Genomic DNA, 27,278 nt, shown 5'->3' with positions numbered 1-27,278 from the left:
TGTGGGCGCCCAAAAGAGCTCTGTTTCCCTCAAAGGAGCACCTCCCCCCCCCATGCTGGGCAGCAGGGTGAGAAAAGAGCTATTGGATTTGAAGACATCTCACGTAGGTTATCCTTCCCACGTGGTCCAGAGGCGGGAATTACATTAATTAGCCTAAACACTTTAGAAGCACAGGTAGGGTAACACCTCCCCAGTTCTGATCAGTCAAGTCCAAGTTTCAGAGATAAAGGAAAAATAGATGGAGGAAGAAATAGAGCAGACCAGTAGACGTACAGGCCCAACCGGGCCAAGATATCTTCAAATCCAGCAGCCAGAAGAAACTTTCATGATAAGTAACCAATGCTCCTTTCTCTGCTGCTGGATGAGGACATCTCTCATGGGACATGCCACAGCTAGTTGCTCCAGGAGGGAAACATGGTTTTCTACTGGGGTGGAAAAACTTGCTGAAGGACTCGTCTGCCAAAGGCTGCCTGAGAGGAGCAATGTAGGTCCAATCTTGTAGGTTGAGTGAAGGTAGAAGAGGATGCCCATGTGGCAGCTCAACATATTTAAGACAGAGGAGCGTTTGTAGAGAAGATCACTGAGGTAGCCACATTTCTAGTCGAGTGCACCATGAGCATGTGAGGCAGACACAGGTTTTGCACCTCATAAGCAAGCACTATAAATGCTTTAATCAACCAGGCTACTGTGGCAGGTAACACCTTCTGCCCTATAGAAGCCAAAAGGAAAGAGACGAACAGAGTGTGGAGCTGAATGACTGTGTGTGAGATGTATACTTTGAGACAATGGTGATTTATGCTACCTTTTTCCTAGTGTGTGTCATGGCTTGGGGCAGAAGGAGGGTAGTATTACATCCTGAGAATGATAAAACACCGAGAATACTTTCAGCTGAAAGGAGATATTCAGTATCAGACGGATGGATTCCAGAGAGAATATGCAAAAGTTGTCATTCTCTGGCAATGAGCACAGCTCGGAGATGTGTTGTGCTGATGTGATGGCCACCAAAGCGGCCAACTTGAAGGACAGGAGCTGGAGAGAAATCGAGCAGATAGGTTCAAATGGAGGAGCATTAAGGACACGGAGCACCTTGAGCTGGTCCCATGATGGTAATCTTTGCAATGTAGGCAGAGACATGAGTGTGGCTCCATGGAGAAAACGCTTGAGATGCAGGTGTGAATTCACACCTAACTTAGATGAAATGGACAACAGAGATGCCAGGGGTGCTGCCTGTCACTTTGGCATGTTGGCCTGAAGGCCCTTGTCCAACCACGCTTGTAGGAAGTGTCACTGTTCTGGAAGAGTGCAGTGGTCCTCTGAAAGAGTAGTGACAACACCAGCGCAGGAATACTCGCCAAGTAGATTGGTACATGCAGTTAGCGGACAGCCTCCTGGATGCCAAAATAGTGTCCAGGACCTTGAGTGCAAATGTTGCTAGTGTGCTCTGTTTACCCACCAGGCTGGAACTATGTCGGGTCGTGGTGTAAGACAGAATCTTGACTGAGTAGATCCGGTAACACCGGGAGGAAACTTGGACCTGCTACTGCTAGGTAGAGAAGATCTGCAAGCCATGGTCTGCAAAGTCAGTGTGGTGCCACCAGAATCACCTGCGCCTTGAGAAGACTGACCTTGCAGAGCAGTCAGCTAAGAATCGGTACTGAAGAAAGGGTGTAAAGGTCTCGGCGGCCATGGAATCGATAGCATGTCTACTGCCTCTGTGGCCTCACTGGGCAAGCAGGAGAAGAAGTGAGACAGTTTATGCTGGCCCGGTAGGCAAACAAGTCCACTTTGGTCTGGCCTAGGACTAGAGTGAGAAGTTGGAATGCATCATTGTGGAGGCTCCATTCCACCGGATTTATGTCCCTCCTGCTGAGCCAGTCTGCCTAAGTGTTCAGTACCCCACTGACGTGGTAAGCATCGACGGAAGAATGATGAGTTTCTGCCTATTGAAGTAGTAATGTCGCTTCCAGGTGCAGGGACCTTGACCTGGTGCCGCCCTGGCAGTTTACGTGAGCTTTAGCAGTCATGTTGTCCATCTGAATGAGAACATGATGGTTTTGCTATATTGTCTGGAACTGGAGTAGAGACAGGCAGATAGCCTGTCTGAATTCTATCCAATTTATGCTGTGTTTGGCTTCTTTTAGGGACCATTTCCCCTGGGAAGAGTAGTGTAGACAGCGTGCCCCCCCATCTAGTCAGGCTGGCATCCATTAGTATGATTTTTGGAGGATCCAGGTAACTCTTGCCCTGTATTAGGGTGGGCCGATGGGTCCACCACTGCAGAGATTGGCCTACTTGAGCTGGCATTTTGACTTTGGTTGTGCTCCGCTGGTCAGTCGCCACCTTGTAGGGAAGCAGGAACCGTTGGCGCGGTCAGAGATAGAACATGACCCAGGGCACTGTATCCATAGACACAACCATGAGATCCAACAGCTTCACTAGCTGAAGTAGAGGTAACTTTGATGCAATCTGGAGTTGCTGAATCAAGGACACTGTCTTCTGTATACGTTCTGGTGGGAGCAGAAGGCGGTCTTGACAGGTGTCTATTATCACCACAGGTGTAGAATGTGTGTAGTTGCCCCTGCAAACTGGGCAAAGAGGCACCTTTTTAACAAGGTTATTTAGCAGAGGGAGAGTAACTGGCCCTATCCACCCCCAGCACAGTACCCCTTCAGTGACTGTTGCTGGTGTCTATCTTATGTTTCTTTTTAGATTGTGAGCCTTTTGGGGACAGGGAGCCATCTTTCTTGTTTGTCTGTCTGTCTGTCTGTCTATCTATCTATCTATGTAAACTGCTTTGGAAACTTTTGTTTAAAAGTGATACATAAATATTTGTTGCTGTTGTAGTCTGTGTGAGATGGCTTTTGAATTCGTTCACGAGGAAGCTATTATCTGAGAGGGCTTGGAGAGTGATCCTCACATCCTCTTCCGCAGTCACCCTGGATGATTATTTCACCAAGAGGTCTTCCGGGTAAGTGAATAAACAGATTTTTCATAAGCAAAGGTGTGCCACAAGTGGCACCACTACCTTTGTGAAAATCTGTTTGGCTGAGGACAGTTCAAATGGGAGGGCCCTGTATTCTGGGCTGCAAAATGGAATCACAAGAAGGAGCAGATGACCAGGTGGGTTGGTCTATGCTGGTAAGCTCCTGTCAGGTCCACCTAAACCAGGAAGTCTGAATGGTGTAAAATCTCTGCAACGGAGTGGAAAGTCTCCAAGCAGAACCTCTTGCACTGGACGGACCTGTTTAAGAATTTTAAGTGTAAAATAGCTCTTAAGGAGCCATCTTTTGGGGGCATGGTAAACAAAATCAAATAAATGCCTTTGCCCTGTTGCTGAGGTGGCATTGGTTCAGATACTGGCACTGGAAACCCTGATGGGGAAGAACCAGGTGGGCCTTCCAAGCCAGCACAGCCACTGCCTCTACAACCATTTCAGAGGGGACACCTCTTCACCTAGACAGCCCAAGTGGACTAGAACCAATTTTCATCCACTCCTGGTTTGGGCCTCAGAGGAGGTGTGCAGCCTCGTAAGATGCGCAGCTGGAGCTGCCAGAGGAGCTTGGGTGTCCGAGGCCACTTGCACCTGTGGGCCTTGGTCTCATGACCATTGGAGGAGGCCCTCTAATAGATTGGGCCTGCCGCTGCCTTCATGCAGCATCAGCAAGGACCCGGTGGTCTTAATCAGTTATGTGGCCCTGGAGCACGTCAGTGCAGTCCCGCTTGGAAGGAAGCTCAATTTCCCCTTCTATTTCCCCTTAGGGAACAGCACATGGTGGATTTTTGAAAGATCCATCCCAGAGAATTCCCTACACTCCACTGGGGCAAGGAGGAGAAGGGGAAGTGCAAAGAAAAAGAAAAGGTGGGGTTGGGCGGCTCACAACAGAGGATTAAAACATACAATAAAAACAAATAACACATAAAATCATAACTGACCAAAAAAAGTAAAAAGAAAAATACAAAATACAATACAAAACAGCTTTAAAATTCATTTTAAAATTAGTTAAAAATCAGAACGTATCTGAAAACCCAAATTTAAAAGGCCTGTGTCAACAAAAAGTTCTTTACCTGGCATCTAAAAGAACAACGTGATGAAGCCAGGCGAACCTCACTGGGGAGGCTATTCCAAAAACAGGGTGCAACCACCGAAAAGGCCCTCTACCTGGTAGCCACCTACCTCACCTCATTTGACAGGGGCTTCCGGAGGAGGGCCTCCGAAGATCTTAAGGTATGGGTAGGAACATATGGGGCAAGGCACTCTCTCAGCTAACCTGGTCCCAAGCCATTTAGGGCTTTAAAAGTTAAAACTAGCACTCTGAATTAACTAACAAAGAAGGGGAACAAGAGAATATGGGAAAGAAAGCTGGAAAACCAAAGGGAGGTAGCTCAAAATAGTAAAAGAGAAAAAGCTTGGCTGGGAGCTAAGGTCTATTCTCTGGAGCTGGATGCAGGACTGGAAGAACTGGGGAGGGGTTACCCTTCCTGCACTTATAAAGTGTTTAGGCTCATTAACATTAGTCCTGCTTCTGGAGCACGTGGGAAGGACAACCCATGTGAGATGTCCTCATCCAGCCACAGAGAATGGCATTCTTCACATGGTGCCAGGGAGACTGTGCAGAGTAGCCAGCTTTGGCCAAAGCTTCACTCGGGCCCAATAAACAATTAGTCAGGGGCCACACTTAGGACTGATGGGGCTGCCACTGGTCCCCAGGCCTTACAATGCACAACACTGGGTTAAAGGATAAGGGTGGGGGAGGAGATGACAGCATATTTTAAACAATCTTCTTGATTGAATAATGAATCTTTGAAGAATAAAAGCCTTTCTATATCTGGCTGCCTTCAAGAAAGCTCTTCATATACACTCTTCAGGTTTTAAGCCTAAAAATTAAACTGTTTTTAACTGAATGCATTTCACACTTACAGTGGCATTTCTAGCTTGGAGGCATTTCTGAAGGCAGTGTGGAGCCATGTTGGGACTTTTTGAGGAATTGTGGTTTTTTTGTGGGTTGGTTTTTTGGGGGGGAGGGGGGCATTACTAGAGAAGCTGGAGAGCTGCATTGGCCAGGGTACAGTGCTGTAAAGTAAAGGTACAGTGTGCTGTCAAGTCAATTTCGACTCCTGGTGCCCACAAAGCCCTGTGGTTTTCTTTGGTAGAATACAGGAGGAGTTTACCATTGCCCCTCCCACACAATATGAGATGATGCCTTTCAGCCTCTCCCTATATCACTGCCCAATATCACTGCTGCCCGATATAGTACCAGCTGGGATTTGAACCGACAACCTTCTACTTGCTAGTCAAGCATGTTCCCCCTTCGCCACTTAAGTCTTCTGTTATTTCTAGTGTCTCCCTGCTCCCCCTCTTGGGTTATTATTAGCACTTTTCAATGTACTGAAGAGCCTAACCCTACCATTCTCATAGACATGAGTTTTCAATTATTGTGGTTTTGGCATTCGCGGTGGTAGCATTTAATGTAATCCCCACAATAACCGAGGGACTCCTGTATAACTTTATTGTAAGACATATTATGCTCCTTTCTCTTTCATGGTTATTGTACATTTGTTTTTATATTGAATTGAATTTTGAAAATGTGAATTGTATATTCATAGATTACAAAAGAGTAATATTAACAACATAAAAAATGAATGGCTCCGTTTGGATGATACCTTACCAGCCTGTACAATTAGAAAGTTGAAACTGTAGCAGCATGTAGAGTAGCAATTTGGATGAACATGCACCCCCCACCATATGATAAAGTGATGTGCCGGGAGGGTGTTGGGGCATCCTCAAAAGATGTCACGATGGGTAGACTCTCAGCAGGTGGCCCAGTAAATTATTGTTCGAACCAGCCCAATGTTATGAAAATGACAACAGACATCCAAATCCAGAATAAACTCAATTTATTACACTGGTTCATCCTTTCCTTGTTTCAAAGGGACTACTTATGAGTTATTTAGTCTGGCTATCAGCCATTGATTCCTACCCACATACTTCCCATGTAACAACTAGATATGACCACATACTGACAGCTGCTGCTTGACACATTTCGATGACAAGAGCATACAAAGAGCCAGCGTGGTGTAGTGGTTAGAGTGCTGGAGACCCAAGTTCAAATCCCCATCCAGCCATGATACTAGCTGGGTGACTCTGGGCCAGTCACTTCTCTCTCAGCCTAACCTACTTCACAGCAGGGGCGTAACTACTATTAAGCAAGGGGAGGCGGCTGCCTGGGGGCCCCCACACTTCGTGCGGCTCCCCAGAGGCAAGTCACATGTGAAGTGTGTGTGTGTGTGTGTGTGTGTGTGTGTGTGTGTGTGTATCAGCGAGGGGCCCATTTTAAAATTTTCTCTCTGGGCCCACTCCAGCCTTGCTATGCCCCTGCTTCACAGGGTTGTTGTGAGGAGAAACTCAAGTATGTAGTACACCGCTCTGGGCTCCTTGGAGGAAGAGCGGGATATAAATGTATGTATGTATGTATGTATGTATAAATAAATCACATGCTTAATCACCTGAAAGCAATATAGAGTCTTTTGAAGAATTGTGTTGAACATCCTGAGAGAGAGATCCAAAACCTGCATTCAGTTTTCACATATTTAGACAATTTTTCTTTTCTTTTTTAAGTGATTCAAAATTTCACCTGGATTAGATCAAGGAATCACAAGTTCTTGCCTAACCCTCTATTTACTTACAAGTTCAGTAACAGGAACAGATTTTGATTGGTTTGTGGGACTAAAATATCCACAGTTCTCAATATCTGAACATCCTCTGCAATGCATGCATTGTGGAAGACCCCAAATACAACAGGCAGAGTGTATCCAAGTAACTAAATTTAAACAGTGGTATAAAGGTGATATTGACTGTTTAAAGAGATGGGCAATGCTTTTCAAAAGACACTAGATAGATAGTCTTGGAGGTAACAGTGCAGGAATGTTTCAAAAACAGTCAAAAGTGAGTATTAGGAACAGTGAAGGAATTTCTTGACTGGTTGGAAGAAATAGCTGTTAAGAATGCTAATAACTACTTCTCTGCTATTTAGAAAAACTGAAATTCAAGCAGAAGAAACAAAGTGCTGTTATGAAGAGTGATATGATTCTATTCAAGATTGTTCATTGCTTCCCAGTTACTCAGGGGGTAGAGATGTGCATCTAATGGATTTAGTGTTCCGTTCCGAGCTTGGGACAGAATGTTAAATCAGCAGAACATTCCATTGGAACAACCAGTTGAGCCAGTTGCTCCAACAAAATGGCCCCGCTCCATGCACACACTTAGCGGCCATTTGCACGGACAGCACTATCATGCAAGTGATTGCCGTGTATGCGCAGAGGCCAGAAAAGTGCCATATTGGATTCCAAAATGGTGCTCAGAACATTCCAACTCAAAATGGGCTGTTCCGTACTGAGCTCGGAACAGGCCCTTATGTTCTGAGCTCGGAACACTCAGAAGTGCCTGTTTCGAATCAGAACATTCTGCACATCCCTACTCGGGTGTAGCAAGGTTGGAGGGGGCCCTTGAACAAGATCTGAAGATGGGTCCCACTGCCTGCTTCGCCACCTGTCTTCCTGAATGGTTGCACTTTGGTTGATCTTATGTGGCCTGGTGACATCATGAAGCTGGTGTGGTCACAAGACCTTAAAGGGTCTGCTGGAATTGGGGCAGCACTGCCTCACTTGCACCAGCTCAAGTGACATAGGAGAATGACCAGCACAGGTCATCAGACATAAAAACTATCTCTGGCTGCCATCTATTTCAGCACTTGGAGAACTAAAGTCTTGTACAAAGTATTAGGCCTATGCACTGGAGAAATGTTGGGTTTAATTCAACATGATCAAACCCAACAGTAAAATTGTCATAATCAGTACAATGCCCCCTCCCATACATTCATTTCTGGACTCAGAATTTCAGTTAAACATACTAATTCTTATTGAAAACTACTGAAAAAGCTTTGAAATGGTTAGCTCTTTGTTTAGATTGTATGGAATATCTATGGATTCCACCTTTTTCATCTGAGTTCTAGCACACTATATTTTTATTGAATGAACTGTACAAATGCATTGAACAGTCAACTTCCTGTTTTTATGGTTCTAAGTACTATATGAGCAATGCCAAATATTTCTCAGGTTAGCTTTTGGAAAATTTATTTGGGCCTTCAGTCATATCTTAGGGTTTTTATACAACTAACTTTAGGAATTCTAATGAATTTCTTAGACAAGGAAAGCCTCCATGCCTCTTCAATTAATGTCAGTCAACCGGACCTAAGCAAATGGGTTGTCTAGTTTTAAGCCTTATCTATCAGAGTTGGTTTCTAAAGGCTAAATATCTTTAACCTTACCTGTTTTGAGTTGGTTAAATACAATTTTGCTGCAAGATTTAAGATTTGTAGCTTTACAAGGTCATCTTCAGTTGTGAAACTCTTTGCCATTTTTCTAAGAACATCAGGGGCTACTTTTGGAACTCGTTCACAATATTCTCCAGTGAGCCAAAGAATACTGGCCCTTGCCACAGGAACCTTAAGGGATAAATGAACCAACATTTTAGATATCTGTGAAATATGCTTTTCAGAAATGTTATTTGCTTCCCTAATAGTATGTGCTAGCAAAAAGTTAATTATTTGAAAAGGAACCTCTACACATTTAGCCAAATTAGTATTTTCCAAATGCATACTTGGAGCAAGCACAAGGCACATATATGAGGTCAAAGCAACTTTTAAACATTCAGTTTAAGAAACCCCCTCTTCTCAAGAGGTCCATCGGTAATGACCCTTTTCTAAATATGGTTGCAACATCAACATTTTAAAAATATTTTAAGAGGTAAAAGTGAGCGTGAATAGGTGAGCGTCTGAGTAGGAGACAAGTGAGACTTCTAATTTGACTGATGAGAATACAGTTATTTAGAAGAAGATATGTCCCAATATAACCATCTTTTGTTAAAATCACAGTATACATTCAAGTAGCTATTCTTAAATGACAGATGAAAAGCTGCTGGCTTGGCATGAAGAGCTTTGTAATGATCTCATCCAGTTTCTGGCAGTGGGCATTTAAGGCAATGTTTTCCAAGAGCTTGGAAATTGAGAAGTGTTATATTTCAAGTCACAGGATAATCAAGTTTAGCTCCCCATTTTATAATGGAAGATACCCTCTTCTGACAAACTGTAAACCTCCAGAACTGCAGCAGTTAAGATTGTACACATGTGTTTACACAGGCATAGAAGTGCCTGTGCATTATGGGTAGAGAAGTAAAACAGCACTCTATCATGTTATTTCACTTGACCCCCCCTGACCTTCTGTGACTTCTCAAAAGCTTTCTCATTGCACTATTCATGCTAGAGCAGGCATTTTAAAGTTCAGTATCACCTGTCAAACAAGTGTGTCAGTTTTTTACTGACTCCATTGAGAAACGGGTAATTTATGAAGAAAAGCAGACATGAGACCACAAGATGACAGTAGGGATCAAAGGGTTCAGTATCGAACCCATCTGACATTGAACAGGGGCGGTTTGGTGGTTCGATACCAAACCACCCCTGAACCCAACTGGCCCCTGTTCAGCCTAACCATGGACCAAACAACACCCTGGTTTGGGTTCGGGGGTTCGCAATTTTTAATTTCCCCCCCTTTACTTATAAAACAGAAAGATAACTCACTGCCACTGCTCTGATGGCTTGTTTGTGGCCACAGGTGTGTGTGTGTGTCTCCAGAGAGCTCCCCTCCCGCTGACCTCCATTAAGTTCTGAAAAACCTGGTTTGGACGGTCTTTGGCCTGTTCCTGGTCTCACCTCTGTGGCAGTGGCCATTTTGGAGGCCACTGCACATGCCCAATGGGCATCAGCATCACCTGGCCTGTCCATGCAGAAGCCCATTTGTAATGCACAGGTGGCCTCCAAAATGGCCGCTGCCACAGAGGTGAGGCCTGCAACGGGCCAAACCAGGCTTTGACCACCCAAACCAGGCTTTTTGGAGGCTGAAAATGGAGGCCAGCAGTGGGAGGGGGGACCTCTGGAGACCTCCGCCCCACAGCCACAAACAAGCCCCCAGAGCAGCAGTGGCAAGTTATATTTCTTTCTTCTTCTTTTTAAAGTAAAAGATTTTTTTAGAAAAATTGAGAAAAACCTCCCAAACTCAAACTGGGGTGTGTGTGTGTGTTTGTGCACAAAACTGAACATGCCCAGTCTGGTTATAGTCCGGTCTTGAACCGATGCAGGCAACCCTGTTTTGTGCAAATCCCTAGACAACAGTTGTTTCTCCCCCACCCCCGGCTCATCTTTACAATGGGATTTTGTACAGCCAAAGAGGGAAGCCCAGACAGACTCGTTTCTATGGGAAAGGTCTCCTTTGGTGGTCTGTCTTCCATATGACACACTTTCATGGGTTTATCACAGTAAATATGTTTTGAATTTCTACAAATTAAGAAAACAGTTTTCAGGTAATATCAAATTTGCACATGCTCAGATCAGTCGGAATGTTTGCAAAGAGAAATGGGAAGCATGGGGGAGCAAACAGCCTCTGCTCTTGTTATCTTTAGCCCTTGAAACAGCTGTGAAGGGCCCAGGGGCAGAGCCACCTTTGGGCGAACGGGCCGCACCCAATCAGGGGCCGCACCTCGCGGCCCCGACACGCCCCCAGCATCTGACATCACTCACGGGGGTGCTGGTTTAGCTCCCAAGCGGGGGACGTGCAGCCCCGGTTTTGGAGTTAAATGGCCGCTGCGTTCGCGGCGTGGCCAGGAGCAGCTCTTTGCGAACGCAGCACCAGCACAAGTCCCCTTCGGCCCCTTTGGGAATTAAATGGCCAGCGCTGCGAACGCAGCATTGCCCTGCCTCCCAACTCCCGAATGGAGCTGCTGGGCTATGTTCGTGAGCCAGACCACACACCCCTGCATCTGACGTCAGACGCAAGGGGAGGGGGGCCGCCACCGTGGCTGCACACGGGCTGCTGGCAGTCAGGCTCGGCACCTGGAAAGGCCTCTGTCAGGGCTGGCTGGCGAAATCTTTCCTTTCCCCCCACCACACTCAGACTGAAAAATGTCTTGAAAATAAAGGGTAACCATTAGAGTTGAATGGTTTAAATAACCTCTCTGAAGTAGATAGAGGAACAGGCTCAATCTCTTATGCTTCCAATAGTGGCCTCTATTTTGTTTCATTTTACCTCAGAACTGCTGGGTCTCAATGCTTATGCTCAAATTTTACTCCTCTCCAACTTTGCATCTCATAAGGGGGAAGGGCTGCTGAGTCCCATGTAAGGGTCAGAGGGCCCTGGACTTTTAACGCATGCAGGCAGACATTCAACAGGTGCAACACTGCCTAGCCTAGAATATGAGGCTGGAAGCAGCACCTGTTTATATTCTGCCTGAACTTCAGCAGCTTCAGAGTCAGCACTTCAACAGGTGTGGTCCCCATCTCCAAATGTTAGGGGAAACTCCACTGGCTGAGCTACTGCCTGACGTTCAGTTGTTAGACACAAAGCACCAGTGGAAGAAAGTAATGCTTCAGCTATAATGGTTACTGTTCTATTCCACTATTCCTGTTATATTTTCCATTTTTGTCAAATAAAGTTATGGTTTGTTTTAAACCCAAGCACTCTTTATTACGTTTGGCAATGCTAAAGCAGTTTTCACTTTGCTTGTACTAAAGACACTTATATTAAGTGTGGCACACATACGATCATCAGTTCTAAAAAGCAAGTATATTCAATGAAACACATGGCTCCTAATGATTTCCCATTACAGTATACACAAACATCCTATGATATTTTATTCTGTACAGTACTTCACACAGCTACATAGATAAAACACCAATCAAAACGGACCTTAATGCATTCAACTTTATGTAAGATTGCAAAAGAAAAGGAATCGAATACATCATGGCAAAGCTTTATAACAAGTTCTCCTCCTAAAACATTGATCCAATTCTTGATTATAGCACTGGAAACCAAAGCAAATAATGCAGCATGTGATAGCAGAACGTTAAAACCATTTTGAAACCTATAGTGACAAAGGGAAAAGATGCACTGAACATCTGTTGTACAAGGAAAGTTTTAAATGCTTGAGTACATTTGCTAAATGAAATGTGTTAAGACGGATGTCATTACTGTACACTGGAAAAGGGGTTATTTCTAACGTTCCAAAGGTTACACTGCATTAAGACCTTACTCCCAAACTATTATTTTAAATTGGGCTAAAGAACAGTAATTGAGTGGTACATTAAATTTCCAAGTATAGGAGAAGTTCAAGTTGCCTGCAGAACTGATAGATATTTTAAAATGAGAATATATGGGTAACTTCAGATTTAAGTTATGATTAAACATCTAAAGAAATATATCTATTTAACCAGGAGGCTAAAGAGTATGTGATGATAGCTAATTTGAATGACAACGGTGGGGGGGGGGGAGATCTAAATACTGTGAGAAAGATAAAACCTTTTCAATTTCAGAAAAAAGAGGGGAAATACGTTCTCTTACTAAAATATTTTCTGAGCTTTTCTATAAATAATAAGATACAATATAAATTACAACTCTAATCCCAATGAAACAGACAATTTATAATCCCAATGAAATTAGACAACTCTAATCCCAATGAAATGAAGCAGGATGCTTCACACAGCTCAATTTAAATGTTGGAAATTTGTAGCCCCCTATGCAAATTTTATCCACATGTGGTAGAGTTGTTGAAGTGTATCCATTTTCTGGGTACAGATTTTAGGTATGATTCCAAATACAGTGAATTGTAATTTAGTTTAGGCCCCATTTCTAGTAGTATTGCAGGTATTGGAACTTGATGTTTCTGACAGAGTGAAATCTCTTCTGACAAACTTATTACCAGCTGCCAAACTGTATTGGCATGTCACTAAAAAAAAGCCTGCTCCTTCTGTGATTAAGGAATTGCTAATAAAAGCGCTGGATGTCACTGAAAATGGAGTCCACAGGATGGCTGATGCATCACACTTAGTGAAATTCTCAGATAAACGAAATCCCATATTTTTCCAGAACTCTTATTTTAGTCATGTCAAACCAGAAAGGACGTTATTTTTGCCAAATTTACTGACCTATTATTCCAGCGGTGCTATTACTGGAATAGTGGAAATCTTAATAAAATATAAATATATCTACTTACTATACAGTTTTCAAGTGCTACAATTATATCAGGTATTGCAAACTACCATCATAAGAACAGCCAAGGGATGTGCAAATAGGTTCGACCCAGAACCTGTTCGAGGTCGAACCGGTTCAGTTCGACTGTTTGGGGTCGAACCGAACACACACACACACCCCGTTCGGTCCAACCTCAGACCGAAACACACACACCCCGACAGTTCGGGGGGGGGGGGATTCGTGATTTTTATATATATATTTCTTTCCCTCTAGACCTTTTGGGGGGCTTTCTACAGGCCACCGGGGGGGAGGTCCGCGAATGTTCCCCCTCCCCCACCGGCCTCGGAAATCACTGCTGCGGCCCGTTCGGCCACACCTTCTGGCCCATTTGGGCCTCCGTATACTGGCACGGCAGCCATTTTGCCTGCTGCCACTTATGCACAAATGGCCTCTGTGAGGCCTTGCATGGCCCAGGGCCCTGCAGAGGCCATCTGCGCATGCACGGTGGCCATACTAGCACTTACATTTAGCACTTACATACTGTATGCCGCCGTGCCAGTATACTGAGGCCCAAATGGGCCACGGCAGTGATTACTGAGGCCAGCGGGGAGAGGGGGAACCTTCACAGTCCGCCCCCCCCCCCCCCCCCGTGGCCTTTTGGAAGCCTCCCAAAGGTAAATAAATATTTTTTAAAAATTCGAACCAGACTGGAGGTGGAGTTCGAAGGGGGGCCAGACCGAACTGGTCCAGTCAGGTTCGAGTGCAGTTTGCACTCGACCCGAACCGGGCCAGCCAGTTCCGTGCACACCCCTAGAACAGCCCTGCTGGATCAGGCATAAGGCCCATCTAGTCCAACATCCTGTTTCACTCCGTGGCCCACCAGATGCCTCTGGGCAGCCCACAGGCAAGAGGTTTGTGAATGCCCTCTCTCCTGCTGTTGCTCGTTTCAACCAGAAACACTAGAGGCTCGAGAGAAAGGTATGTGCTTGCTCCCTGGTTAGAGCAATAAAAGGGGAAGTGCTCTGCACAGACCCAAATTGTGGGAATGTACAGAGACCAGGAAGAAAAATAAATGTATACTAGGAACCTCTGCTAACATAGTAAGAAACTGCTAACTTATTTTTTCTTGGATAAAATATAAAACTTGGATAAAATACAAGTAATTCAGAGAAGCTATCAATGCAGAAGCAGAGATGGAACTCTGCTCATGCAAAAGGCCTTCCTTGACTCAGCATTCACGCTTCAGTAAGCATGGGGCTGAAAAGCCACTTTAAGGGATTGGAGAAACCTTCAGAAGGCCTGGGATGTGGTGTGGGCGGCTGCAGTGGGAGGGGGAATCAACAGAAATGGGGGCACTCTACATGAGCAGATGCCTTCTACTTGTTCAAGGAACCCTCTGAATCCTGGCTTAAGAGTTTTGTGAAACAAAGGTTATCATTTAGACTTTCTGAAGTCCACTACCATGCAAAACATTTTAATGGCCGGGGTGGTGGTGGTGGTGGATATGGAGCTGAGGAACCCAGTGTTTTGTTTTTTATAAACAAAGTACCACATATTTTCAGATTTCATTGTATTCAAGCCCTCAAACATTATAACAGCAAGGAAATAATCCTAGAACTCTCATTTTCATCATACTCTGAATAATTCAAAGACAGCTAAGCACATATGAAGATACACTAAGGCCTTTATTGTGTTTTCCAGTATAGTATAAGTGGTGACCTTGAACTTACAACAGTGCAGGGAATAATACATTCATAATGTAGCTCTGCTTGTATTATCCTCAAAGGCCAAACAGGATTGTAAATTGCATTGCCTAATATTTTATTCTACATGGCCTGAGCAAGTAGTTAAGTGTACTTTTCAAACCATTGTGTTGGAAAGCAGTTGTTGCTACCATTTGAACTCATTAACTTGCAGCCAAAATAAAAACAATGAAGCCTTAGTTTTTCCACAGCATTTAAAGGACAGACATCTAGAAAGATTTTATAAATCACTCTGCAAACAGCTGCATTTGAAAGCTATTGTGTATCAATAGCTCACCTAATATCATGGCATACACAATTCTGAAGTATACTCAATTTTATTTAGATTTTTCAGTAAAGAAAATAGACATTTAAGTAACAAACAGTCTCAAGTTCATCACATAAAACATTCAATAGGTATAATATTTTAGCTCGGACATGCTGGAGATAGCATAGGATTTGAGGCAAAAAAAAAAAAAAAGAGGAATGAACTTGATCATGTGTATCAATGCTCGTTTTCACCAACCCAAGTGTTTCGGAATCAAGACCGACATGTTACCCTACCTAGTCATCTTGTTTTGCTCTGAGGAAAGCACAAGGCTTTCCAGGCAAATAGCAATATGACTCTGGCCCTATCACCACCACTTGGAATGTTGCTATAAAGTGATCTAATGGATCTTAACTACACAATTACTACTGTTGCCATGGGCAGAATTAACTGCACCTTTCATTTACATTAAAATATACACATGCATTTTCAAAGTTCAAATATAGCTTGTCTAAAACAAGACAAAATTGTACTCAACCACGTGGTCACAAAAACAATCAAGGCACATCTTCCTCCCGACATCCTAATATTTCTGTTTAAAACTGAGACTCTACAAAATATATTCTGGGTAGTTGAGAGGCAGAATAGTATAAATACTCACAGTAATACTGTCCAAGAGCTTGGCCATGCGTTTAATAATTTCACCATGGTGTGCTGGCTGTGTCTGCAGCAGTTTCTTAATAACTACTACACTTTCAGCAACTACTATTTCTGGTGAAGACAAAAAAATGCACATTTATAGGGAGTTATATTCATATAAATTCATCTCATGTGCCACAATCAAATGTTGGATATCATTTAATCATTTTCAAAATATAGTTTGCAAAATTAACAGAACTAGCTGGGCCAGGCGCAGAGCATCTGTGCCTCTAGTTCACTGCCACTCCTCCGCTGCCACCCGCACTGTTTCCCCTCCCACCTGCTGCCCTCCCACCTACCGTTGTTTTCTTCCCACCCGGCCTCCACCACCTTCTTCCGTCCACCCCCACTGCCTTTTTTCCCCTGCCGGGCCCCTGGCCTGGCTGCCACTGCCACCATTTTCTTCCCTCCCACCCATCCCCATCACTATCCAGCAGCTGATCGCAAACTCTCGCAAGAGCTGCCATGCATGGGATTAGCAACGGGTATGTCTAAGAGAAAGAAAGAGAGAGAGAGAGAGAGAGAGAGAAAGAGAGAATGTTATATTGCCAGAGATAATGATCACTTTCCAAATTATCAGACTTATCCATCAAGAAAAATAAAGAAGCCATAAAGGGGATGAAGGTTTGGCTTTGAAGATCTTATTTAAAATGCTTCCTCACAAAAGCACTTGACAGAAACATTTTATTTAGTGTGTCTCCCTACTCAGTTTTCATATTCCAATTTTGCTATATTTAGAGGCCCAGTATTAAAACCACCTGCAAAAACTGCCAGTTTTTTTTTAAAGTCATTTTTTAAAGTAACTGCCTAGTTAATAAGTGTCCTAAATAGGGTGGTGGTTCAGAGATTTGCAGCTAAGTCATGCAATGAACTACTCAACTACTGTAACATTCAACGCTTGATCAAGCTGAAACACGTATTTTAAAAATCTGGTAAAGAAGGCTACATTATGGGGATTCTATACAAGAATTATAATGAAAGAAAGAAGCCAAAAGTCAAACTTGGCTAATGCTGAAACCAAATGCACAGCAGAAGACATTTTATTTTATCTTTTTGAGTACTATCTATCACTTTTGCATTGCCATCTAATAGGCAAGTGAGTAGATATAGAAGATCTGTAACTAACCTGAGATTCTCAGGTCTATCATTTTTATCTTCATCTAGTAGCAATGCAAATTTGGTGGGTTATTGAGAAGTCACATTAAGTATGACCGTGCTGATTTTTTCTGGTTGTAGTCTATTTGCAGCATTCTTTGACTAGAATGGGTATGGTCACTGAAGACCAGTATATTCTTCAGACATTAGCCTAAATGCTGAAACAGTCTAATCCGCACTAGGCACTATAAGAAGGTTGACATCACCTAACAGTAAAGGCTTCACAAGTATGAAATACATGTGCTTTAATGATATAGAATGTAATCATCTGGGATGGATGGGGCTGAGAAATATGTACAGATCCTGAAAGATCTCCTCAAGAGGAAGATTAACAGGACTTCTTTTCTCTTCCATAACTCTCATGAGGGAGAAACATAATAAAATTTGTATTAAATGCATATGAGATGCAATGTTTCTTGCATTCATAAGTAATATTGTGATGAAAATAGTTTGTATCCCTTGTTTATTATTTGGTAGGGCCAAAGGCCTGTTGGTCTTTCCTTAGCCTAGAAAATTCAGAGACTGCTACAATGTGATTTAGAACCAAGCTACACATTACACCACACATCTAGTTTGGCCATTAGATTTTAATGTATATGCTGTTTTCCCCACAAACAGTTGTGCTTGAAGCTACTTAGAATATGCAAAGAAATCATTTCGATAAGCATATCAAACGTTTCAATTATAATCAGCATAACAATAAAATAGCCTTGATATAACCAAAACAAAAAAATCAAGGAAAACTTATATAAGAAGCAACAATAATAAAATCAACAATGCATTAAGTAGAAACAAAAATGCAAACACCATTATAGCAAGGACAAATAGAAGTGACAGCACGAGAGGAAACAGATGTTACCTCACCTTCTTGGAAGACCTTGTGCCACCCACACACAAATTGGACACAAAGCAGCATGGAGGAGGGACTGGAACCCTCCCAGAACCAAATCTCTCTCACAACAGCTAGGCCCTACAAAGCTAGCTCATGCTCTCACTATGGAATTAAGACCTCCCCAACTCAGCTATTAGAGGGAGGGTCGTGGACATAAGATTCACCTCTGGACCTACCCTTTCACTCTGAATCTCATAAAACCTTTTGAAGTCAGAGCTCAGCAAACCACATGGCCATCACCCTCATCACAACCATGGCAGGTTCAGCTGAAAGATCCTCTCCCAGAAAAATATTAAGTCCAAGGGAGGGACTGCTACTAGATGATGGTTCCCACAGCCTCTAGGCAGTTCCCATGTGACAACTGATTAAAGCACTAGAAGTTGATATTAAACAGGGTCCTCTCCCCCAGGCCTATCAATATTTCTGAAACTGCAGTCATAATATAGGTCCTCTTCTCGTTCTGCTCTAATGCAGTAAGATGTTGCATACTGTAGCTGCTCTGGGCTACGGGGAGCAGAGCTAGGGCAGCTGCCATCACTGACAAGCTTCACCTCCTTGTGGGGGTAAAGAAGTCCTCTCCCCACTCAGGATCAGGGCTGTGTTGGTGAGATTTACAGTTTCCCAAGTGCAGCATGATCCAGAGATGATTTGTTGTTGCCAACAGACATTTCTCTTTCAGGGCAATTAGAAGCTTTGGGAATCCAATTTTCATGAGCATAGCAAGAAGAGATTAAATACCCACTCCTTGCATGCCATGTTTTTAATTACACACACACATACTCCTATCTACTTGTTACTTTAAACACTTACAAGGCCAAATCATGCGTTTAACAGAATGAGGCTGTTCTCACAAGCAGCCAAGACCAGGTTTGGCTGCCTGTGAGAACTACCAGAAGCCCGACTCTTAAATGAGGTTAAGGAGTGAGTGCTCCATTAACCCAATTGACCAGACCAAGTGTCAGCACTGGCTGCTTTCAGCCAGCGCTACAACACTAACGGGTGCCCACCTTTTGCTGGGGGTGGGGGGCAATCCCCAAAATGCACTCGCACAGTGCATTGTGGGATTCCCAGAGGCCGAGATTACAAGTCCAAGCCTCAGAGCAATCCGCCCTGCTCTGTGCTGCATGGAGCAGGGCTGAAGGTGTGGGAGTGCGGAACGCACTTCCAGCAGGAAAACAACTATCGTCTGAGGGGAAGGCAAGGCTTGGACAGTCTCCCCCCTCTCCCAATACGCCTGCCCGGTAGGTCACATGAATGGCCCCAATGTGTATTTTGATCCTTAATTCACAAAACAAAATTGATTATGAAATATTCATTCATAATGCATGTGAACATCAAAGTCACATACTTCGAAACAGTGGTCCTTGAACAGTGGTCCTTGTATTTCTATTCTGGAAATACAGCATGAAGATTTAACTTCTTGCCACAAATTGCCATTCTTGACTCCCCTCCATCCAAACTCATTATGTCTACATAATGGCATCCAGAAGCCAACACAGAAAATTTGGAAACACATAGTCACATCCTGACCTAATGAGATTTGGAACTATCACTGAAAATCTGTTTCACAGACACTACTCATGGAAACAGCTGCTGGGGAAAAGTAATTCCCTGCATCCAGAGGCCTAAGTTATATGTGCAGTTCTGACCCCAATCCAGAGACTGGAAGTGTAACCAGAACAATTTAAACTATTTCTAGACACAGGTGAGCTGAGCAGCCATCACTAATCCACCCAGATGATCTCAAACCATCAGGAATTCCTATTTGGGGAAATTACTGTTGTTCAGTACTCATATTACAGTTGTATGCAAACAGCTATTCTTCTGTTGACACACTGAAGTGTTCCGAGTACTACATACATTTCCTTCACAATCCTAATAATCTCTCTGCAAGTATTATCCATATTAGAGATGGGGTTTACACAAGTTGTCCTAAGGCGATCCACTGTGAATTCACTGCTGAACTAAGAATCTAAACTGTAGAGAGATCATATTTCTAACTAGTTTCTATACCACCTCCTAATATTTTGGTTCACAAGTGAAAGGTATTCTGAACTATTTGGAGCTATAGCAAGCTCCATAACATTAATGCAGCTCAACTGTGACCAGAAAGCACAAAATATCATTTTTTTCATGACTCACGTACATGACTCTCTACTTTCAGTACGCAATAGTCAGATACTTTATAGCTGGTTTGCTAAATCTCTCTGGAACCACTGATGTTCTCCATAGAGACAATCTTTATTGTATAAGCCAGTGGTTCCCAAACTGGGAGCCTTCAGATGTTGCTGAACTACAGCTCCCATCATCCCCAGTCACAATAAAGTGGTTCCAGTTTGGGAACCACTGGTATAAGTAAGCATTGCAACTTCTTGTTGCAAGGAGGTAGCTTTTGATGTTTTGTGACTGTGGTAGTTTCAAAAGACATAATGTACATTTATTGCAGTCAGGGGCGTAGCAAGGTTGGAGTGGGCCCAGAGACGAGATTTTAAAATGCCCCCCTCCTCAAAGTCTAGGGCCTCCGCACACCCCAGGCCCCCAAGGATTTAAGTCTGATATTTCAAATTAAGTATGCTGCCTAGAAATACATTTCACTGAATACACACACACTTCACAATATATAGTGATATACATTGAGTACTATATATTTGTGCTACTTTTAATGCCTAGAACACACTAGAAACACTAATTACTAAAATGGGATCCTCGCTGCAGATTAACAAAAGAGACTTTCAACCATGCAGTGTGAGCCTATGTATGTTTTCTCAGAATTTTGAACAAATTCAGTAAAGTTTGATTCCAGGAGGTTTTTCACACGAGGTTTTTAAAGCCCTTTAACACACCTCTCCTCTGGAATGGAGGTGCTGCATTCACATGTTGGACAGACTGACCCTGAAGTCCCTGCGAATTATTGGGGAGCAGTTCACACACAAGAAAAATAAAATAAAATAAAAGCACAACACATGCTTCACAGTTCTCACTCAGACCTTCTGGGTTGCAAAACAACTGGAACATAAGAGCATTTATAATTGAATGAATGAATAAATAAAAATATATAATATTGTTTGTTCCAGAAGTTTTTATAAATTTCTGCCATGAAACAAGCCACTTATAGGACTTTTTAGATAGTTTTTTTTTAAGCCAGCAAATTTTCCAAGCTGTTTTAAATTAAATATTCAGAGACTTCTCAGTCTTTCCCCCCTCCATATCAAAGCCCTATGGCAAGCAGATCCCTATATATGGGGGGGGGGGACCACAAAAAGGAGTTCACATTCTACCTGGCAAATGCTGGGCTGGGCAGAGGGTCTGCTGCAGAGGGCTGTGGGGGCCTGCCAGCCTACCTACCTCCTTCCTTCCTTGCTTGGGGCCTCCCTGCAAGCCTACTCCAGTTCAGACTTCACGGAGGCCTACACGGAGGCCTCCCCGGAAGCCCTGCCCACCCGCCGATCAGCTGAGAGGCGGGGAGAAAAGGAGCTCTTTGCAGCTGGCCTACTGCTTAGATTGCCGGCCAGGAGAACAAGCAGGAGAGAGGCAAACAGGGCAAATGGCTGAGGGGCCTTGGGGCTGGGCAGGGGGCAATGGGGAGTCATGTGAGGTGTCTCTGGGGGGCCCCCCAAGGCAGTGGGGTCCCCAGGCAACCACCTCCCCTTGCCTAATGGTAGTTACGCCCCTGATTGCAGTTAATCAACACTGTACAGTTATGAACCTAAAGGAACCTTTCCTCACCTCTAGTACTTCCATTTCAAAGATTGCAATTTCGATAGTGAGCAGACAGACCTTAAGAGACACTTTAGTGGCAGCAGCAGGAACACAAGGTTGTGCTGCAGGAGCTAGAGCAACCTGTAACTCCAGGCAACCAGGGCAGATCTATGTACCTCTTCCTTTACTTTCAATGTTAAATGCCAAATCCCTCTAGATTTCCCCTTGAGCTGGAGGGGTGGAGCTACTCTAACAATCTTTGAATCCAATACAAAAAGTCAAGATACAATATTCCTGCCCCTCCACTCCAAACCCGTAAGCATTTCATGCATAGTACAACTGAGCTGTACAGGGACAGAGAAAGAGCACTGGCACAGAAGTGGGAATTAATGCCACTGTTGCCTGATGCAAGGGAAGAGGCAACACCTCTCTTGCCAACACCAGGAACTTTATGAGAAATATTATGATTACAGCTCCAGCTCCTAAGATCAGTTTCTTGGGAAAGATATTAGCAAGTCTTCAAGGTCTCCAGTCAGCAAAGCCAAAAAGAAGCTAGATGTGGAGAAGAATCATAAAATGCTAGAGCTGAAAGGGAGCTTGGGGCCTTCTAGTGCAGTAAACTGCTACATCATCCTTGGCAGATTGCTGTCCAGCCTCTATTTGAAAGCCACTTAAGAAGAGCCAACTATTCCATGCGCCCAATGTTCCACTGTCCCACAGCTCTTAGGAAATTCTTGCCAGGTATTGATATCAGACTGACTAACTGTAGTTTCCCATCTCCTCTGCTTCCTCCTTTTTGAAGCTGAAATCAGTATTGCTCATCTCCAGTCCTCCTTTCATCCTTTCTCTTGGAGTTACCAAAGATTACAGACAGAGGCTCTGAAATCTCTGAAACTTCCTTCAGTACCCAGTGATATAATTTATCTGGACCTGGAGACAAACACATTTAAGGTAGCTAGGTGTTCTGTTATCATCTCTCTATCAATCCTGAGAATCAATGCCCTCCATTCTTTCTTAGTGCATCTACTGCCTAATTGGACCATGTGGGAGAAGACAAATACAATATAGGACTTAAGGAACCCTGCCTTATCTATCATCCACTACCATTTCATCATCTTACCCAAGTAACAAAGCCAGTTACTTGCTTGGTCTTCCTTTTGTTTCTGACATACTGTATCTGGAAAAACCCTTTTGGTTGTTTTTGTAATTCATCACAAGCCTCAGCTCATACAGGCCTTAACTTTCCTGATGCCATCCATAGAGGTTCAGGACACACTACTGTATTCTTCCTTGCTTATATGCCCATTTCTCTATTTCTTCTGTGGGTCCTGTTTGCTCCTCAGCTGTTCAGAGAGCTCTCTGTGCATCAGCACTCATTTCTTTAAAGCTCTTTCATGTTTCCTTCTTATGGAAAGTTAGCCCCTGCTAATTTGGCCAAGAGGCACCTTTTAATGTAGTGATTCTCTTTATTTATCGGGGGAGAGTAATTGGCCCTATCCACCCCAGCACAGTACCTCCAGTGACTGTTGCTGATGTCTGTCTTACGTTTCTTTTTAGATTGTGAGCCCTTTGGGGACAGGGAGCCATCTTATTATTTATTTATTATTTCTCTGTGTAAACCACCCTGAGCCATTTTTGGAAGGGCGGTATAGAACCCGAATAAACAAACAAACAAACAAATGTTTGTGATTACACCTTCAGTATCTCACTTTTCAGGATCTCCCACCCTACTTTAGGATTTCTAGCTATGTGATCCTAGAGCTATCCCAGGTTGTGAGGAGTTTGGTTTCTGCTCCTTCTACTTCCAATCAGTTCCCGGAGTTGCTCTGCAGTGATTCCTTTAATGGGTTCTTTGCTAATAAGATCTCCTGTATTTGGGCCGACTTGGACTCCACTATTTTTGCAAGGTCTATGCAGGAGGTGTCCAGCGATCCCTCTTGCAGTATTAGATTGGATCAGTTTCAATCTGTGACTCCTGAGGATGTGGACAAGCTGCTTGGGGCGGTGCGGCCTACCACCTGTTCTCTGGATCCTTGCCCGACTTGGCTGCCTCTATCTAGCAGGGAGATTGTTGGAGGTGGCCTAGTTAATATCATAAATGCATCACTGAGGAAGGGTAGGGTGCCCCCCTGTCTGAAGGAGGAAATGGTTAGACCACTCTTAAAGAAGCCTTCCCTGGACCCCTTAGCAATGGACAGTTACAGGCCAATCTCCCTTGGTTGGGCAAGGTGATTGAGAGGGTGGTGGCTGACCAGCTCCAGGCAGTCTTGGAGGAAACTGATTATCTAGACTCATTTCAAACTGGCTTTAGAGCTGGCTATGGGGTTGAGACAGACTTGGTCAGCCTGATGGATGACCTTTATCGGGGAATCGACAGAGGGAGTGTGACTCTGCTGGTTCTTCTGGATCTCTTGGCGGCGTTCGATACCATCGACCATGGTATCCTTCTGGGTTGCCTGGGGGAGTTGGGGACAGGGGGCACGGCCTTGCAGTGGTTCTGTTGCTGGTTCTTCTGGATCTCTTGGCGGCGTTCGATACCATCGACCATGGTATCCTTCTGGGTTGCCTGGGGGAGTTGGGGACAGGGGGCACGGCCTTGCAGTGGTTCTGTTGCTGGTTCTTCTGGATCTCTTGGCGGCGTTCGATACCATCGACCATGGTATCCTTCTGGGTCGCATGGGGGAGTTGGGGACAGGGGGCACGGCCTTGCAGTGGTTCTGTTCCTATCTCTCGAGTAGATTCCAGATGGTGGAGCTTGGTAACAGTTGCTCCTCAAAACAGGAGCTGTTATATGGAGTCCCTCAGGGCTCCATTCTGTCACCAATGCTTTTTAACATCTACATGAAACCGCTGGGTGAGGTCAACAGGAGGTTTGGTGCTGGGTGTTATCAGTATGCTGATGACACCCAAATCTACTTCTCCATTTCATCTTCAGGAAATGGCACTCATTCTCTAAATGCCTTCCTACAGGCAGTAATGGGCTGGATGAGAGATAACAAATTGAAGCTGAATCCAAGCAAGACGGAGGTGCTCATTGTGGGGGCTCAGAATCTGAGGGGTGAGTTAGATCTTCCTGTGCTGGATGCGGTTACACTCCCCCAGAAGGAGCAGGTGCGCAGCTTGGGAGTATTCCTGGACCCAGGCCTCACCCTGGTATCTCAGGTGAAGGCTATGGCCAGGAGTGCTTTCTATCAGCTTTGGCTGATTTGACAGCTGTGCCCATTCCTTGAAGAGGATGACCTCAAAACAGTGGTGCATCAGCTGGTAACCTCCTGACTTGACTATTGCAATGTACTCTATGTGGGGCTGCCTTTGTACGTAGTCCAGAAACTTCAGTTAGTTCAGAATGCAGCAGCCAGATTGGTCTCTGGAGCAACCCGGAGAGACCATATTATGCCTGTTTTGAAACAGTTACACTGGCTACTGATATGTTTCCGGGCAAAATACAAAGTGCTGGTTATTACCTTTAAAGCCCTGAACGGCTTAGGTCCGAGATATCTTAGAGAGCGCCTTCTTTTACATGATACCCACCACACGTTAAGGTCATCCAATGAAGTCCGTCTCCAGTTACCACTGGTTCGTTTGGTGGCGACTCAGAGGTGGGCCTTCTCTGTAGCTGGTCCCAGGCTGTGGAATGCACTCCCAGCAGAAATTCGCAATCTTAATTCCTTACTGACCTTCAAGAGAGCCCTAAAAACCCATCTGTTTGGCCTGGCCTTTCAGGGTTTTTAATTAGTTTTAATTGTTTTAATGTTAACCTGGTTTTCAGGATTTTAATTGTTCTGATAGTTTAATTGTTTTTAAAGATTTTTTTAATCGGTGTTTATATTTATATTTCTGTTTTTAAATTGTTATTAGTTTTAATGGTTTCTGTTTTAACTGTAACCGGCTCTGAGCCGTTTTGGAAGGGCGGTATAAAAATCGAATAAATAAATACATACATACATACATACATAAACAACATCTCTAAACTCATTAAATCAGCTTTCCCAAATCCTGGGTACACATCCAACCTTTTTCAGTTTTCCCTCCCCTTAATATCAGGAATACCAAGATGACATGGTCATTTTCCTCAAGGTTCCCCACACTTTCACTTCATCAACCAATCCTTCCCTGTTGGTAACTATTAAGTCCAGGATAGTCTATTCTGTTGTACCTTCCTTTGCCTTCTGAAACATGAAATTGTCAGCAAGGCAGGTCAGGAAATCTTTCAACAGAAGTCAGGATAGTTGAAGTCCCCTATTACTACAAGTTCGGGAACTGTAAGTGCTCTTGATTTTTGACCATCTGTGAAGGAAAAGCAAGGCAGGAACTGATTGTATGTGAGGCTCATGCTGGGTACAAGGGAAAGGATCATTCCTACCCAGATGTTGAACGGGTTAGGAGGAAAAGCCTTTGTTCCTAGCTGAAGCCTCACACACTCATTTCCTCTCCCTCCTACCTTGTTTTTCCTTCACAGAATCAAAAATCAGAAACACGCACACCTCCTGAATTTGGGTAGGACACTTATCCTACTCTATTGAGCATCACGTGAAATGTTTCTAAAAATCACACGTCTTAAGACATATAGCAACGACCTGTTACAATGATGTGTTATAAGCTGCTCTGGGGATTATTTTAATCAAAAGGTGGGCTATAAAGTTTCAAATTAATAAGCTACAAATGAGCATTTTGAATTTTCTCCAAATACAGCTTTCATGTGCTACCAGTAATACTGAATGACTAACATGTTTTTGTTTTGTTTTAAAGGGGGCAGACTATTGGCCAAGAATAATGGAAGAAGAAAAGTTCACAGACAATTATTTCCCTTTCTCCCTTCTCTTGCACACCAGTAGTTTCAGCTCACATGACAGTTGCTAAAACTTGAGAAACACTCAACCTGTTCCATCACTTAGCATACACCACTACTTGACTCTCTTCTCCTCTGGCTTTTCTGCCTTTTCTTTTTCACTCGTTCTAGTCTTCTCTTCTACTCCCATAGCAAATTCTGGCACAACACTTCTTTATTCACTCTGCTGGGTATGACATTCCCTTTTGGAAGCTCCCATTTTGACATGACATGCCTTTGCAGGCCTGTTACTCAAAAATCACCACTGCATATACAGAACCTGCAAAATCTCTGCCCAACATGTGATTCAAACATGAACAGTCGAGAGCATGATACATCATCTGTACCACATCTATACATCAAAAGAGCAAAAGAACCAAACTACACTTTAGTTCCATCCACAGAACTAATGTACTCTATATCTATATGGTATATCTTGGATGGAGTCACATACCCCAGAAAGACAAAGTCTGCAGCGATACTTTTTACCAGCTATGGCTGGTATGCTAGCTGTGACCCTATTTGCAGAAGTCAGACCTGACCTCAGGCACTCATGCTTTGTAAAACTACTACAATGAGCTCTACATGAGGCTGCCCTTGAAGATGGTTCGGAAGCTTTAGCTGGTCCAGAATACTGTTGCAAGGATGCTCATGTTGCAAGTTGCTCCATGAGTTTTATACCCACCCTGCAAAAATTTCACTGGTTACCAGTCCACTTCCAGGATAGATTCAACATGCTGGTCTTGACCTTTAAAATCCTACACGGCTTGAGGCCGGGGTACTTGTCAGACTTCATTCGTCCATATGAACCTGCCAAGGCCCTCTGTTCAGCATCTCAGACCCTGCTCATGGCCCCGCCACTAACAGAGATCCAGTTGGCGGAGACTTCAGTCAGGGCCTTTTTGGTTGTGGTCCATCAAC

General features: G+C 43.9%; 1 protein-coding gene across 1 annotated transcript in view; it reads right to left on the bottom strand.

Annotated features, from left to right (window-relative positions):
- Positions 1 to 27,278, bottom strand: part of AP3B1 (adaptor related protein complex 3 subunit beta 1) — a 211,232-nt gene that overhangs the window by 109,669 nt on the left and 74,285 nt on the right. The window contains 2 exon segments of the mRNA XM_053295883.1: positions 8,325 to 8,501; positions 15,746 to 15,855. Coding sequence (XP_053151858.1) covers positions 8,325 to 8,501; positions 15,746 to 15,855 — 287 coding nt within the window.

This window comes from Hemicordylus capensis, chromosome 2 (assembly GCF_027244095.1).
Source record: "Hemicordylus capensis ecotype Gifberg chromosome 2, rHemCap1.1.pri, whole genome shotgun sequence".
In the NCBI taxonomy this organism is placed as follows: domain Eukaryota; kingdom Metazoa; phylum Chordata; class Lepidosauria; order Squamata; family Cordylidae; genus Hemicordylus; species Hemicordylus capensis.
The sequence above is the reverse complement of the archived record's forward strand: the minus strand, read 5'-3'. Positions and strand labels throughout refer to the sequence as shown.